Source organism: Pteronotus mesoamericanus, unplaced genomic scaffold, assembly GCF_021234165.1.
Source record: "Pteronotus mesoamericanus isolate MK-2021 breed Mesoamerican mustached bat unplaced genomic scaffold, CSHL_Meso_final contig_68, whole genome shotgun sequence".
NCBI classification, from domain to species: Eukaryota; Metazoa; Chordata; class Mammalia; order Chiroptera; family Mormoopidae; genus Pteronotus; species Pteronotus mesoamericanus.
This window is the reverse complement of record NW_026555234.1, coordinates 941,314-958,640: the sequence shown is the minus strand read 5'-3', so window position 1 is coordinate 958,640 and position 17,327 is coordinate 941,314. Positions and strand designations below refer to the sequence as shown.

At 42.9% G+C, this 17,327-nt stretch overlaps 2 protein-coding genes across 3 annotated transcripts in view; both read left to right on the top strand.

Annotated features, from left to right (window-relative positions):
• The first annotated feature begins 2,912 nt into the window (after positions 1-2,912).
• Positions 2,913-11,463, top strand: HAUS3 (HAUS augmin like complex subunit 3). Of its 2 annotated transcripts, XM_054582207.1 has the most exons (5): positions 2,913-2,975; positions 3,843-4,894; positions 5,872-6,311; positions 8,272-8,500; positions 10,247-11,463. In XM_054582207.1, the coding sequence occupies exons 2-5, from the start codon at positions 3,986-3,988 to the stop codon at positions 10,478-10,480; spliced, it is 1,812 nt and encodes a 603-aa protein (XP_054438182.1). In that variant the 5' UTR covers positions 2,913-2,975; positions 3,843-3,985; the 3' UTR covers positions 10,481-11,463. The 2 variants fall into 2 exon arrangements, with proteins under 2 accessions (XP_054438182.1, XP_054438183.1); XM_054582208.1 differs by lacking the exon at positions 2,913-2,975 and having other exon boundaries at positions 3,619-4,894.
• Positions 11,464-12,953: 1,490 nt separating this feature from the next.
• Positions 12,954-17,327, top strand: part of POLN (DNA polymerase nu) — an 84,258-nt gene continuing 79,884 nt past the window's right edge. Inside the window, exon 1 of the mRNA XM_054581856.1 lies at positions 12,954-13,086. Within this exon, the coding sequence (XP_054437831.1) occupies positions 12,954-13,086 (133 nt within the window). The remainder of the gene's footprint in view (positions 13,087-17,327) is intronic.

The following is a 17,327-nucleotide window of genomic DNA, read 5'->3' as shown; positions in this document are numbered from 1 at the left end:
ACTCCTGCATTCCCCCTGTCCCCCCAGGCCATAGGCCATCTCGGTGAGCTCGGAGTTTGAGGACTGAGGTTTTACCTTTGTCACCTGAATGTGGAAGTGATGGAAGACAAACTCCCCTCCCACCCTCCTCCAACCCCACAGCAAGAGCGCGTCTTCTGCTTTCCTCTGAGGGGGAAGGATGAATAAGAAACTGCGCCACTTCCAGCCAGCGGCAGGCCCGGGGCTCTGCCCTCAGGGCTGCCCTCTGCCCCCTGCCCCAGGTCCTCTGAGCCAGCTCCCTCCTCTCCCCAGGGCACCTGAGCCTCCCTGCACCTGTCTCGTGTCACCCTTCAAGTCACTTTTGGTGCTGCAGAATCAAGCTGCTAACATGAGTCTCCAAATGTCGCTTCTCTGCCTGCACAAGACCCTCGCTCCCTGTTGCTTGAGGAATGGAGTTCCACCATCATTGCTGGACATGACAGCTAAAAGCAAATGATTTTTAACAACAAGCTATAGCGTAAACCCTCTGAAAGGACAGCGTCCCAAACCTAAAGTACTTTTTTAATGTCGGTGGGAGAAAAAAGATTCCTACGGGAAGGAGAAAAAGAAAGCAAAAACACTTGATCCTAACAGTTCCGTTCAGGTCTATTTAGTCTGTTACATCCCGCCCGGATTTTTCACGGGGAGGGGTTCATCATGTGTTCCCTTTCTCCTTTTACTCCATAAGTGCCCCCACTGGAGCCAGGAGTGATTTTAACGGGAGGAAAGAGAGCTCATCCTCGAGGTAAGTGTAACATATTTGCTTTGCTGAATTCCAGACAAACTCAAGGGCAGAAATGCCCTAATACGCTTGCAAAGAAAACTTTTCAAGTATGTATAGTTGGACCTATTGTATTTGTCATTTGTGTTGGGGGGTGGGGAGAATGCCATTGATTTTTATGGGTTTTTCTTTTTGGCCCCACTAACATCGTTAAAACAATGAACTATGGTCAGCGACTCAATCACATGGAGAATTTGTGGGCGCAGAAAATGACTCAGGAGTCACTAGGAAAAGCCGGCTTCTAGAACAAGCGCATGTGCTGGGGGGCTGACCCTCCCGTCCCCCAGGGATCTTTCTAGCAAGTAGCCCTTTTTCTTCCTGGTATCTTCGCTTGTCTCCTCTTAAGTTCCTCCTCACAGACTATAAATATCGCCAAGTTCCTCCCATCTTAAAAGAAAACAAAACCCAAACCCTCCCCGCAGCTCTGCACTCCCCCCCCCCCCCCCCCCCCCCCCCCGCCCCATCTCATGTCTTTGTGCTCCTTCTGGCTTTCCTTCAGCCTTTGCCTCCTCAGCAAAATTTCCTGAAGGCACTGCCCCATGAAGCCTTCACTTCCTCCCTACAAGCGGACTGAGCGCCTATCTCCTGCCCCCCAACCCCCCCCCGTCGCCCCCCCCCCCGCCCCTTCCCTGTCCTCCTGGTCCAGGGCTCTCACCTAGCCTCAAGCTCACCCGCAGGACCCAGCTCCTCCCCCACTTCAGGCGGGGCACCGCCCAGTGACCCGCCCCCAACCAATGTTTACTTTTCAGGTCCTTTCAGGCTTTACTGTCGTTAGGAGGATAAAAAGTAAAACAAATGAAGAATTAACATAAAGTGTCTTCAACTCCAGACTTATTTGTGCTATCTGCCGTAGAACAGCCTTTCCCCTCCCCTCCTTAAACAAACTAAGAAAGATTAAGCGGAAGACGTCTGCCCTTCCAATTCGCAGTGGACGAGGACATTGTCTAACAAGCCACCTGAGCCATTTGTGATGCTGGGGGTGTGGAGAGAACCCTTGCATCATTAGACGTTGATTTGTGGGAAACAGGGAAGCAAAAAACCGATTGCGGTCTGGTAGAGCTGTAAATGAGTTCCGTGCAGGACGGACGAGGCTCCCAAAGGTCTGGGTACCTTTGACGAGGATGCGGGGAGGGTGGTGCGGGAGGCATCGGCCAGGTTTTCACGCACTTTGAAACCTGTTTCAGCGCTCTTTCCCTCATTGCCTAGGCATGCCTGCTTCTGGCATCCTCTAGAAACAGCGTTGCATACTGAGTTTACAACGCCTTGGGAAGTTATGCTTTGAAAATGGGATTGTGGAGGACGTGGGCTTCTGCTTAGGGGCCCGGGGAGGGCTGACCCTCCAAGTGCTTTTGCGAAATAATGTTCATCGTTAAGAGATGGTAAAGCAAGTAATAAAACAGGAGACCACCGGGCCGCTCTCCGATTGCTTTCCAGGGCTGTCCAACCTTTGGGCGTCTCTGAGCCACACTGGAAGAAGTGCTGTCATGGGCCACACATTAAATACATTGCGACACGGAATCACAAAAACGTCTCATAACGTTTTAAGTAAATTTACAATTTTGTGTTGGGCCGCATTCGTCGTCATCCTGGGACGCATGCGGCCGACGGTCAGCAGGTCTGACACCCCTGCTTAGACGCGCGATCCGCTCACTCCCACGACCTCTCCCAAGGAGCACCTATCCGCGCAGCTCAAACGGCACGAGCGCTAGGCCATGCCTGCCTGGTCACGAGACGAGCCATAGGGCTGGCTCTGTCCGCCCGCCTGACGGCTGGCCCCTTAAAAGCCTGTCATTAGGGGGCGAGGGTTGGGGTGCGAAAGTGTAGGAAGCTGAATGGGCGGAGGAGCCTGTCGTCCCGGAAAGGGACCGGTCGACGGCCCGACCCAGCCCGCAGCTATCGGACAGGCCTCCCCCAGCCCAAGCCTCCGAGCACACACGCACCTCGGCCCCGCCCCCGAAACGGGACGCCAATCAGCTCCCGCCCTGCAAGACGTTTTCCGCCTTCTGCGGCCCCGCCTCTTCCGATACCGCTCCTGCGCAGACCGTCGCCCTTTAGCCCGCGACTGGGTCCTCTGCGCACGCGCGGTGAGGCGCTCCCGTGAGGCCCTGCGAGGCGCGGACAGCGGAGCGCGGCGGCGGTGGCTGAGGGCGCGGGAGGCGTAGCGCATCTTCTTGAGGTGAGTGCGGCGCGCCTCGCACTTCTGCGCGGCGCGGAGCTGAGGCAGCGGCGCCAGCCCCTCGCTGCCCGCTCTTTTTTCCGGGCGGCCCTGGGGATTCCCTTCAGCAGCCGAGGAGCGTCCTCCCGGAGCGCGCCGTTCGGGCAGCCGGGACCCGGGGCGGGGCCGGCGGGCGCGGGGGCCCGAGGGGCGGTGGGGACCCGGGCTGACGCGCCGATCTGGGCAGCGCCCGCCCGTGTCCTGACGGGGCTACGCGGTGGGTCCCGAGCGCCGAGGCCGCGGGGTTTGTGGGCGAGCTTTGTGAGTCTGCGTGCGGGGAGGACGCGAGCCCGGGCTTCGCCTTCGCTCGCGCGGTGCGCCCCCGCCCTCGCCCTGAGGCTGGCGGGCCGCGCTGCCGCGGGCTCCTCCGGGAGACGTTTCGTTGGGTAGCGGCTCGGCCGCGGGCGGCTGTCCGCCGGGGCGGGCCGCGCCTGACCTTCCGCCGGGCGCCCGGCCGCGGGCGGACCCCGAGGCGCCCGCGGGCGCCCTGGAAAGCCTTCGCGCGGTCCTTTCCACGCTTTCCTCGAGGGGGGCAGAGAGAGGGGCTGCTTAGCCCAGGGCGTCTTTATGTGGAATTCAAAGGGGGGCTGCTGTTTCCTAGGCTTTTCAACCCCCTGATTCCAGGGAAAGCCCGATTTCCCTGGGAGGGCGGGTCTCCGTGTCGTCGGTTTTGTGTCTCTTTCTCTTCGTCACCCCTTCGGGCGACCAGCCGGCTGCCCGGGGGTTAGTGACGCGGCACCGAGCGCCGTTTGGTAGTTTCGCCACACTGTCCTTTCAGAGACGCGCTCGCCGTGTTTGTGGTCTAACGCGTGTTCTTTTCTCGCCTAGGAGGAGTCATTACAGACTCCAAAGCGGTTTCCCCCGCTGCTTTGCACGCACCATAGAATCAGTGGCGTTTGTATTCGGATCCGTTTCCTCAGTGTCCCCACCATTAACCCCTGTCAGGCACGGAAAGTCGGGGTCGGTGAGCCATGAGTTGTGGGAAAGAATTTGTGGAAACGTTAAAAAAGATCGGTTATCCCAAAGCCGACTCTCTCAATGGGGAAGACTTCGACTGGTTGTTCGAGGCGGGCGAGGACGAGGCCTTCCTGAGGTGGTTCTGCGGGGCGGTGAGCGAGCAGAACGTGGTGTCCGCGGAGGAGCTGGACGCCTTCAGCAGCCTCCGGCGGGCGGGCCGGCCCGTGCTGGAGGGCGCGGCGCTGGGCGAGGCTCTCCGAACCTGTCCGGCCTCCGGTCTGAGGGCGCCGGGCCCGGACAGCCAGGAGCTGGAGAGATTAGAGCGGGAGGTGCAGGCGCTGCAGAAACTGAAGGACCTGCAAGTTCAGCGCCGCAACCGAGGCCAGGTGATGGCTTCGGCAGCTCGGCACCGGTCTCTGAGGGTGCGCGCCGGCGGAGACGCCGCCGCGAAGAAGCTGAAGCGCAGCCAGGGAGCTCTGAACGCCGCGAGTGCTCAGGTGAAGGAGGACCTTCAGGCCGTTACGGACGGACTCGCGACGCTGATGGTGTTCTTCAGACCTTCGAGTGCGGGCCGAGGGACAGATCCGCCGGTGTTTTTATATCAGTTTTCCTTGGAAAACTACCTCAGCCAGGAAGAGCGAAGCACAGCAGCGTTAACCTTATATTCCAAAAACCAGGTCTTTCAGGGTATCCATGAAGTCGTTGAAAGCTCCAATGAAGAAAACTTCCAGCTTTTAGATATGCAGGCACCATCTGGTTGTGATAGTCAAGAAATCCTTGAGGAGAGACGGCTGGAGATGGCGAGGCTGCAGCTAGCGTACATTTGCACTCAACATCAGTTAATTCACTTGAAAGCAAGTAATTCGAGCATGAAGTCAAGAATAAAATGGGCAGAGGAGAATCTTCATAGCCTCACTAGCAAGGTAAGTATGAGAAATTAGGCTGGATTCATATTGTAATTGCTGTTAGTACTGAGGATATAATATTGATAATTACAGTGTTTTAGGGCAGGGGATATAGTGTCTTTAAAAAGATTTCTTTGTTCAGAGCTTAGTGGTGATAGGTGTCAGTGTTCTGTATGAAAAGATCCTCTTATTAATGGACAGAAATAGTAATTATGACCCCAACCACAATATTTAACTAATTTTGAACAAAGTAGTTTTGTATTCTGAATTTCAGATTTGTGTTGGTTTAGATACAGACACACTGGAATTTCCTTTATTGTGTTGTATGAGTAATGAACCTTATTGCTGTGCTGTGTGTCTTCTACCTTGTTTGCTCAGACCAGAGTATGGTGCTAATGACATTAGAGATCTGGTTCATTGGACTGAAACCCTGCTTCTTGGTTGAAACTGCATAGATGTATTCCAGATATCCATTTGCAGTCTTGGGAAGCTTGCTTTCTAGATAATTTGACCCCTAGACAGTTGAGTAAAAATACAACTTTCTGAAACTAAATACCAGCACCAAATTAGTTACTTAAAACTGATAAGCTTTGGAATAATGTATGAAGTCCTTTCTTTCTGTAGAATTGTGAAAAGCTGCTGACAAAATTGGCAGAACAACTACTGAGATTATTTTAATTTTGAAAAAATTTAAATAGTATGCATTTGCAGTCATTTAGTAGTGTGCTAACAATTTTTATTGATTAAGGAAAGTATGACGAGATCTCTGTTGGTAGCCTTTACTGTATGCGTATGGCAGTAATAGTGTTAAAATTTAGTGATTCGTACTGGCTTTACCCTTGACTTGGTCCACACTTTTCCTGTGATTTTGGCTTTTGCTAATAGGAAATTTTATTGAGCATGTTATCTGCTAACCTAAAATGGAAAGTGAAAATAATTTTAAAACTTTGAACTGTATATATACAGCATGAAATGTAATTGCTTTCTTTGTGTAGGTTCTTGGAAAAGATCATTTGGATGCTAAAATTTCTAGCTTGAACAGTCAGATTCTGAAACTTGAAGAACAAATAACTCATATAAAAGAGAAAAGCTTGCCTGCTGTGGTAAAAGAGAATGCCCAGTTATTGAATATGCCAGTTGTAAAAGGAGATTTTGATCAGCAGATTGCCAAGCAAGACTATTATACAGAAAAACAAGAGTTAGTTTTAAATCAGCTCATAAAGCAAAAGGCATCATTTGAACTTCTGCAATTATCATATGAAATTGAATTGAGAAAGCATCGGGACATACATCGTCAACTTGAAAATTTGGTTCAAGAACTTAATCGAAGTAATATGATACTCCACCAGCGATTAGAAATGCTAGCTGACCCATCAATATCTCAGCAGATAAATGCAAGGAATATTATTGATACCAAGGATTATTCTACTCACAGGTATGCTTCATTATTTCTGTAGTGAGTAATTATTTTTCTTTTTGTAGAATACTGCAGAAAGTTTGAACTGAAATAGAGGAAGGTTAAAAAATTCTTTGTACTCCATTTTTGGCCTTTTTATTCTCCCATTTTTACATGCTTTTTTTTTCCTTTTTAATGTTTTCCTCCATCTATTATATGTTAAATGTGGAAGTAGCTTTTGTAGAGCTGAAAGGATTGGCTTGGAGGCATGAATATATACCAGATCTTATCTTTGACACCATTATTTACTTGTCTTATTTTAAATTTAAGGCAGGAGTTTACTGCAGGAAGTTTGAATACAGCTTAGTGTACAGTATATATTTCTTTTGGAGAAGGTCGCGGTAGAGGAAGACTTCAATTCTGTGTGTAGCCAGGTGAATCAGTGAGAATGAATGCTAGCTCCCCACCTTTTCTGGACATCTAAGCAATTGGATGGTATGGGGATACTGAAATTGGAGGTCTAAAATAGTCAAAGGCCTCAAAAATCTGGATCCTACTGATTCTTCTCTAGAACAAGAGGAAAATCACCTGATCCTCTGTTGTTGTTGTTGTTGTTGTTAAAGAAATGAGATACATAGCACAGTTTCATAGCCTCATTGCACAATTTCAGACGATGGTATTGACATGATTTATGTGAATAGTGTTCCCTGGAATTGTGTGGTTTCAGCCCACAAGAACAAAATTGGCAGCCTTGGGCTTGAACCAGTTTTATGGACTCTGTTGAAACCTGTTAAAATAATTTTATTTTTTAAGATTTTATTTATTTATTTTTGGAGGAGAAGGAAGGGAGAAAGAGAGGGAGAGAAACAGCAGTGTGTGGTTGCCTCTTGCACACGCCTTACCAGGGGCATGGCCCACAGTCCAGTCACGTGACCTGACTGGTACTCAAACCAGCAACCCCTTGCTTTGCAGGCTGGCACTCAATCCACTAAGCCATACCAGCCAGGGCTTGTTAAAATAATTGTAAAAATATATATACACACACAAATACATACATACGTAACTATGTTACGTATGTATGAACATTTTTAATTATAAGAAAAAGAGCAGACCCTTTTGGTCAAGTATGTATAGAAAGTGTTGCCTCTCAATTTTCTATTTGCCCAGTAGGAGTTTTCTGCCATTAATGTTTGAAATGTTGAAGTGGCCTCATGGCTCATCAGAAATTTAATTTGTCAACCAAATACAGACAGGACTGGAGTAGCGAGTTTACTGTTACTATTTATGTAGCTCTTTATTGTTTTCTTGTTAAACATTTTTACATTTTTTATATTTTCAAATTATCTCTTAAATCCACCACAATCCTTTAACATAGGTATTAATGTGAAAATAGAGTTTCAGGTTGACTTGACCTAGGTTTCATATAACAGCCAGAACAGTTTATTCTGTGAAAGAAGTGTTTTGGGGGGCGGTATCTATGAAGTGTACTTTGGGCCCTAGCTCGTGTGTACTTTGGGCTCAGTGTGGCTCAGTGGATTGAGCGCCAGCCTGAGAACCAGAGGGTGGCTTGTTCGATTCCCAGCATAGGGCACATGCCTGGGTTGCAGGCCAGGTCCCCAGTAGGGGGCACGCAAGAGGCAACCACACATTGATGTTTCCCTCCGTCTCTTTCTCCCTTCCTTTTTCTAAAAATAAATAAATAAAATCTAAAAAAGAAAGAAAGAAAGAAATGTACTTTGGTTAAAGTAGGTTAATGGCAGTTAAAGAATTTTTTTTTTAGTATAGGAAAACTGGGGATTCAGATACAATAATTTGAGTATATATTTCTCTAGTGAGAGTTTTTGTTGCGATGTTTTTAGCTGCTTGGCTTAACAGCAGACATTAATATTTTTAAGTTGTTAGTTATGCACAAAGATGCCCCAAATACAATGGATTATAATTTTGAAAAATGTACTGACTTGAGGGGTTTTTTCCTCTAATTTTTATTTTCACATTTTAGGCTTTATCAACTTTTAGAAGGAGAGAATAAGAAAAAAGAATTGTTTATAACCCATGGAAACCTGGAAGAAGTGGCTGAGAAATTAAAACAAGATGTTTCTTTAGTACAAGATCAGTTGGTACTCTCTGCTCAAGAACATTCTTACTTTCTGTCCAAACTTAATAATGATGTGGACCTGCTTTGTGATGTTTTATATCAAGGAGGAAACCAGCTTTTGCTTAGTGATCAGGTGGGTGCTTACCGTAGTAATTAAAATGCTTTAAAAAAAATCTTACTGTTTTTTCTTCACATATAAATATATTTTTCAGATAGTCTTGATAGCATACACTAAGTTTTTAAAATTCATAAAGTATTTCAGACATACAGGAAAATGTAATGTTAATGCTAAGAATTTAAAAAAATAGTAAAACAACCTCTATTTTTCACCTATTTTAGCAAATAGAGGTTTGGCATTACATTGTTAAAATACTGTGTATTCTTAGCTTCTCCTATTAGCATTCCCCTCCCTTCTTCAAGGGGTAACTACTGTGCTTTTATTATTTGCTTGCTTTTGTTTATAGTTTTATTAGACATATATATAATCCTAGACTATAGTTCAGTTTCGTATGTTTTTGAACTTTACATACATATTATTATTTTGTATGTTGTTGAGTAGCGTGCTTGTTTTTTAATGATTTTGAGATTCATCCATGTAGATAAATGCAAAGCTATAGGTTTTTTGTGGTTTTCTCTTTTATATATTTAGCATGCCATTGTATGAAACTCCATGATTTAATTATCTGTTCTGTTGACATTTATGTTATTTCCAGTTTTTGCTCTTGTGTATCACACTATTATGGATAGTCCTGTTGCATGTCTTATAGTTGCATATTCATGTGTCTGCGCACGTGCGCACACACGCGCACCCCCCCCCCCCATTCTTGCTGTGACTCAGAAGTGCAGTTGCTAGATCACAGGTTCTGTTTCACAGCACTTATGAAATTGTTTTCCAGAGTGGTCATGCCATATTGTACCAGCAGTGTCTAAGAGATGCTGTTTATATATATCCTTTTCTGTCCCATAGCATTGTCTGATTTAAGACTTCTGTCTCAATCTGTGGATACAAAATAGCATCCCACTGGTGTTATAATGTGCATTTCCCTGATTATTAGAAAGGTTGTGCTTCCTTTCAGTTGTTTACTGGCCATTCATCTTTTTCTGAAAATTGCTTGTTAATCTCCTTTGCCTGTTTCAGGTTCTTTAAAAAAAATCATTTGTAAGGGATACTAGTGTATTTTAAATATTGATCCTTTGATTTGTGTGTGCGTGTGCGTGTGCGTGTGTGCGTGTGTGTGTGTGTATTTTAACTCCCTATTTGTGGCTTGTCTTTAGTCTTTCTATAGTTTTTTTTCGTTTGTTTGTTTTTGGCTTTTTTTTGGATTTTAATTTTGATGTTATTTATTACTCTATGGTTTGCTCTTTTTTATATCTTGTGTGTGTTGTTAAAGTTTGCCCTTCATAATGATAGTCCCTTTTACTTTATCTTAAGGTTACTCTGTGCAATTTTAGTTCTTTAATCCACCGGGGGTTTTATTTTTGTGTATGACATGAAGTAGAATTCTAATTTTATTTATTTTTACCGATCTGAAGTACTAAATTGATAAAATCACTTTTTTGGGGGGGGGGTGAAGGGAACTTCTTATCATTATGAATAAATGATCCTTAAATGTTTTTTTGCCTTCATATCTGTAGGGAAAATTTCCTACATGGAAAAATATGTAGTAACCTTCCTAATGGGTGTGAAGTGGTAGCTGTGATTAGTTTTTTAAAACTCGTGTTACTGATTTTTGTGTTGATCCAATAGATAATTGTCTTATAAAATTCTGTGAATGTGGGAATATCATTTATATTTTCTTCATGTAAATAACATTTAAAATTTATAGTTGGTGTTGCAAATAGAGCTCTTGCATTAAAAACATTTTTATTTTCCTTTTAGGAGTTAACAGAGCGATTTCATCAAGTTGAGTCTCAGCTGAATAAGCTAAATCATCTTCTTACTGATATTCTTGCTGATGTGAAGACAAAAAGAAAAATTTTGGCATCTAATAAACTGCATCAAATGGAAAGAGAGTTATATGTATATTTTTTAAAAGATGGAGATTATCTGAAAAAGATTGTTGAGAATTTAGAAAACCAATCTAAGGTTAAGGCTGTTGGTCTCAAAGATTGAAAGTTACTAAAAACTGAATCTTTACTACATATGTTATATTTTAATGTTTTACATATGAGGAGGAGACTATAGCTAATTAACACTATAAAAATTTTAAATTTGAGGTCAGTGGAATATTTAATGAGTTCCAGATTTATATAAACTTGTTTTCTCCTTTATATAATATTTATGTTCGGAGTACCAGTGCTTTATATGACTTGAACATTTGCTTGGTGGCACTTAGTCCTGGTAACTTTTTACTTTTAGGGAAAAAGTATTACCATAGCAGCTCCCTTATTTGCAGTTTTGCCTTCTGTTATTTCATTTACCTGCAGTCACCATGGTCTGAAAAGATTACATGGAAAATTCCAGGCATAAACAACTTACAAGTTTTAAATTGCGTGCCCTTCTGGGTAATGTGAATGAAAGCTCATGCTGACCCGCTCCATCCAGTCTGGGACGTGAATCATCCTTTTATCCGGCATCTTCACACTGTGTGCCACCTGCCTGTTAGTCACTTAGTAGCTGTCTTGGTTATGGGATCAGCTGTCACAGTGTCTCAGTGCTTGTGTCCAAGTCACCCTTATTTTACCTAATAATGGTCCCAAAGTGCAAGAGCAGTGATGCTGGCAATTCGGATATGCCAAAGGGAAGCCATAAAGTTCTTCAAGTGAAAATGCATGTGGAGGGTTCTCTCTGGTTTTGGGCATCCACTAGGGTCTTGGAATGTATTCCCTAGGGATAAACGGGGGTGAGTCTCCTGTATTATATAATGCAAATATTTTTAAATAGACTCGTATCTTTACTAATTTTTTTTTTAGAAATAGAGATTTTGTGCTGTTAAATATTTTAAACTTTTGTAGAACTTTGAATCAGCATTGTTAAAGCTGTAGACTTTAATATATGGAATAGCTAAGTCTGTTTGTAAAATAAAATTCTGCCACTCTAACTGTATTCTCATAATTTTCTGTTACAGTCTTTGAGACTCTTATTAGTCTTACTTAGACCACAATGAATGTCAAGTCTTCATGTGCTATTGTTCATTTTACAGACTAGGTACTGAGATCTCAACATTTTTATAAGACATTTCAACAGTTACTTGATTTCAGTGTGACTTACACATGAATGACTGTCAAATGAAATTTCAGAAATTCCATAGAGGTGGTTACTCAAGGAATGCATAATGCTATTTTAATCTGTTTCTTTGGTGTGAAAATACTTAAATGTTGGATTGTATCAGTTGGGATACAGGTGTAGTATTTGGAGAATTAGAAATCATATTTAAGAGTTGGTGTAAAGTAACATCAAGTAACTTATCAGTTATTACATCAAATGCTGCTTTAATGCCTGGTTTATATTTGGCCTGGGTTATATACCGTGTAAGCTTTATAGAGAAAAGATACAGGTATTACCTCAAGAATATTCTTGCTCCAAGAATATATTAACTTGCCCTTCCTCTCTAAAAACTATATTGTAAGTGATGTTTATGGAAATTTTCAACTATGACTATCAAAATGGGTATGTGTAGGTAACATAACCTGTGATAAATTTTTAGTCCATTGAGCAAAAATGTCTTGCCAATTAGTATTTGTACATTATTTAAAAACTTATGAAGTCTTAAAATTTTGTAGCAAAAATTTTGTCTATCCTACGCTTGTGTGGTTAGTGTGTTGAGCCCCTGCTTGCAAGCTGAAATGTCGCTGGTTTGATTCCTGGTCAGGGCACATCCCTGGGTTGCAGGCCATGTTCCTGGTTGGGGGTGTGCAGGAGGCAACCGATTGATGTTTCTCTTGCACATAGAGGATTCTCTCTCTCAAAAAAAATTTTTAAAGAATTTTGTGTAAAATTTTGCTACTGACTCCTCTTTTTTTTTTTTTTTTTTTTTTTACCTTTTTTTCCCCCCTACTCTACCTTGGAATAGAGAAATTAAAAATTTTCTTTCAGTAATGTGGAAAAAATATGTTACCTGGTTTCTTGTCTAATGAAATAGTAAATTCTGTTTAGTGTCTAATATGTTAGCTATCTAACCAAATACTGGATGATTTGTACATAGTTTTTTTCCAGACCTTCATCTGCTCAGCCCCAGGGCCAGTACTGCTGAGCAGAGTTGGTGAAAGGATGTCAGGTTGTGTGTCTGTTGTATTTCCAAGTCAGTTGAAAATAACTGTTATTAGATCTGTATAGTTGAAGATTATAACAGCTGTTTGAAACCTCAGGTAGTAGTTGAGTAAATTGCTTGCTTCAAAATTGGTTACCTAGAAAATGTTCTTTGTTTTGTCACATATTTATCATAATACCCCAAATGAGCCTCTAACCATTGCTTCCTTCTTACTATGCAATGTGTTATGGGGAATATTTATTCTGGTTCTTAATGTAGTAAATTTTTATGAAAGTCTCAGTACATAAAAAATTTCAAATTAATGGTGTCTAATATTGAAGTCTCAAAATTAATATGTAGGTACTATGTTTATCTTATATTTAGGATTTTACGAAAATGGAAAATTATGAGGCCTTTGTAGGCTTTGATCTCTGTAAGATACCACTCTCCAGTGTTGCCCAGAAGATTATGTCTGCTATGCATTCAGGCAATTTAGTGGAGTCTAGGAATTGGAGAGAGAATAAAAAGAGTGAGTAATTTTTATGAACCTTCTCTGTGTTTTGTTACTTCGGTGTTAATAATTCTAAGACTAAGGTTTGAAAATGAAATGCAGCAAAATTATTCCATGGAACTTGGTCATGTGGGGAAGTTCCTGCCTACAAACAGAACCCAGCTTCCCCTCATTTTACTCATTCAGTGATGGATGACTGAGTAGCTGCTCACTAAACTCACGTATTCTCTTAGCCCTTAGTTGCTTTTAAACTGTAACACTCTTCCTTATTCCACACATTTCTGTCAGACATTCCCTTAGAATCCAATCAGCTGTTTAAAGTAACCTCAAATGGCGGGGGGCGGCGGGGGGGCGGCGCTCCTTGACAGTGCTTGTTGCTTCAGCCTTAGCTCTCATTGCACCTGTACATGGGACAGTCAGCCCTCCGTACCTGTGGGTTTTGCATCTGCAGATTTGACCATCTGCAGATTTGACCATCTGCAGATTTGACCATCTGCAGATCAAAATATAAAAATCCCAGAATGTTCTGGAAAGCAGCAAAACTTGAATTTGCCACACACGCAGCACTTTGCTGAGTCCACACAAATGAAGTGATGTGTAGGCATACCTTGCTGTAGTCTTTATGCCAGTGTAGGTTCTATGTAAATACTATGCCACTTTAAGTAAGGAGCTTGAGCATCCACTGATTTTGGTAGCCCTAGGGGTCTTGGAACCTATCTGCCACAGATACTGAAGACAGCTGTATCTGCTTACTGTGTGTGGTAGACTAGAGAAGTGTTTTTGATGATATGTGTGTTATACTGACATAGAAATGTGTAAGCTCTTGAGGAAAAATTGCTCTGTCAAGTGTATATATGCTTATGATATGACATACAAGTGTGAGTGAAATGTTTGGAACACCTCTTTAAAAAAATAGCAAAGTAATTTTTAATTTTAAATTCATAAATCTGGACTAATAATTCGTTTTCCAGAGTAAGTTATAAGTGAGTAGATATAATTAATTATATTGAGACAAAGTAATTGAGAGTATTGACAAACTGCAAATGCTGTTACAAATGAAGTTTCTTAATTAAGGTATAGTAGCACTTAACACTTCAGTCTATCCATATTCGGGCATCTGTTGCTTGTGTGTCTCATACAGAAGGCACTAATAAATGAACTGGTAAGGATTTTTGGGTGTGGACTACATACTTAGTGTTTTAGGGGAAATGATGCTGGTGGGGGGAGTAGTAAAGAAAAGTAAAAATTTAAACACCGAGAGCCTTCTCCTTTGTTCTGTATGCTTGCTTTCTAAAATAAAAGCAGTATGCACTTGACAGGGGGAAACGTACTTCTCTTAAAAACTCATAATAATGAAATGCCTCTGGTCGCTGGAATGCGAGTGTCTGTTGAGAAAATTTCTGGCAGTCAGCCCGTCTCATGGCCTCTCATCATGTTCTTAAACTACTCTAAATCTATCGAGAAGAAGAGGGAAAGAGAGAAGCTTTTATTTTGTCAGGTGTTTTGGATTTGAAAAAACAGTGGGTTTTCACAAGAATGTTGTATTATCTGTTACATAACAGCATTACTGCAAACTTAGTGACTTAAAACAACAGTTATCTCAGTTTGTATTAGGTCAGGAGTCTGGGCCCAGCTTAATTGGGCTTCTGCTGGGCTACAGAGTGGGTGTCAGCTAGAGCTGGATTCTCGTCTGAGGCTCAAATAGGGAAGCATTCACTTGCAAGCTCACAGGGTTCTTGGTAGAATTCAGTTCCTTTCTACATGGTTGTGACCATAAGCAGCTTTTGTTAAAACCTATATAAGACGAAAGTAAGAGTGTGTCCCTAGCAAGACTGACATCAAAGCCTTATGGAGAGTCATCACAAGCACTCTCTCACTTTCATCCTGTTTAGAAGTGATTTAACAAGCCCCACCTCGACCTGAGAAGAAGTTTATGGGGTGTGAGTGCTAGGAGGCACAGATCATGAGGCCACCTTAGTTAGAGTCTGCCTGCCACCAGTTTTATTATTTTATTATTTATTTATTTATTATTATTTTTATTATTTCATAGGCATTTGAATTAAAGTTGGGTTGCTAGTAGGTTACTGATGAATGATGCTGGACCTAAGACCTAATGATTCCTGAGCTCTTGTCATATGCTGCCCATTTCATACCAAATAAATATCGAACTTGAACTCAGAAATCATTGGAAATAAACTACAAATAATTGCTTTTACAAACACTAAAGTAAAACCAAACATTACTAATAGGTCACTATGGGCTCTACTTTTCTGATCTAGACTAACTGAAGTATCTGGAGAGACATCAAAGTAAGGATTGGATTGTATAAGCTTGCAAGACTGGTCTTTTAAAACCTTTGCTGTAAGAAAAGAGATGCAGAAACTAAAAACACAGCTTTAACATTCATATAAAGAAGATACACATGTCACTTCTGCTTACGTTGCCAACACCTCAGAATTTCCTTCTCACTGATAACCTTCTCCCTGCTCTGCAGTAACTGTTCTGACTTTTCATGGCGACCACTTTTCACTTCCTAACCATGGGCATATTGTATTGCTACAAAGACCTTTGTGGCCAAGATGCCTGATTTGCTGCAGCGGAGTGTTTTTCGCTGCTGTGAGACACACAATCAGACCACATGGCTCAGTCATTTTGCAGTCAGGTGTGGCCGAGTGGCAGGTCCCTGTCGGTGGGCTGTGTTTGCCACTTCCACGGTAGGCCTGGGAACATCCAGCTTGCTTCCTAGCTGGCTGCCTCCTGCCTTCCCTCCAGGTAGAACCTGAAATGACTCCTTTCCAACCCTGCAACCTCCAGGTAGAACCTGAAATGACTCCTTTCCAACCCTGCAAGTGATAACAGTGTCCCAGAGGATTGTGGAACAACGTGCAGGAAGGAACCTGGGTCCCAGAGTGACTTAAAGAAACAGCTGCACCATCAGCTGAGGCCACTCACCTCAACCTGAAAGAAATAAACTTTTTGTTCTCTAAACCATTGTATCTTACTGTGTGGTTGGGTCTTTTGTGACTAGGAGTTTAGCTTTTTGCCCTAACTCAGACACCTTTGAACTAGATTCAGAATGGGGTTCATCTGACTTGGATTTTCATTGTCATTTCATTGTTGGGTAATGCCACTGAACATCTTCAGTAGATACTGAGGGAGTAGTTTTTAGGGTGATTTCAAGGTTGTCAGCTGACCTGGTTCTCTGATAGGATCAGTCATATAACTAAATGCATATTAGACTACATCTGTGTTTTGTGTAAGTGCCTATAGAGATCAAATAACATTTCTTAGTATGCATTTATCCATATTTTTTGATAGAGCTTAGAGGTGATTATGGTGTTTTCAGTAAAATAAAAATATTTTTACAGACATTGCAAATTATAAGTTTGAGGCCCCTGAAGATAGATGCTTGTTAAAATCCTACTTATTCACATGAAATGTTTCCCTTTTCCCATGATCTCTTAGAAGTCTTGGTAACTTTCAGGACAGGTAACTGAATGGTAAAATAGATCTGTTTTGATGCTATTCATGCTAGTCAAGAGTATATGGGTAAACAATTTATTTTTATCCAGTAAATATAAAACCCTTATGTCCAGTCACAGCAAACCCTGCCAGGTGTTGGATTTCAGCTCGCACTGCTTATTCAGGGCTGACTTCTCCCTCCCTCGCATTTGTGGTAGTTTCATAATGGCTGTTTGCCTTCAATTTGTTGCCACTTTGGTCTTGCCTTTGCTAGAATTAGCTGAGCTCTTGTCCTTGCTCCCTGCAAGGTTTATCTGTGGAAACATCCTCTTGTACTCCTGCCTCTCCCCGGCCTGCCCTTTAGAGTGTCATGTTCCCCCACTTCCCCTCTATGCCTTGTTCAGATGTGACTGTAATTTCACACCTGTGGCATTTTTTCACTTTCTACTTACCCTGCTTGTCCTCCACTCACAGCTGAATGAAATCAGCATTTTACAAGGTTCCACTTAAATACTTCTTCCACCATCAGAATGCATTGTTGGAAGGAATGTGTTTGATTCATTGCAGCTCCATTTAGAGGACTTACTGTGAAATGTTTTGGGTGCTTTAACTGTTGCTTTGCTCCCCAACTCCTCCCCCAGGCCCTCAGTAGATTTCCTGTGGGCACAGCTGGTTCTGGTTTCCGGGGAACCTGATCGGCTCTAGGTGGTGCAGGAAGCGGCCTGAGAGAGCAGCCCTGGTGTTGAGTTTGGCCTCCCTCAGGTGGGCTGGCACTGATGGCTTCATCGCAGTTGTAC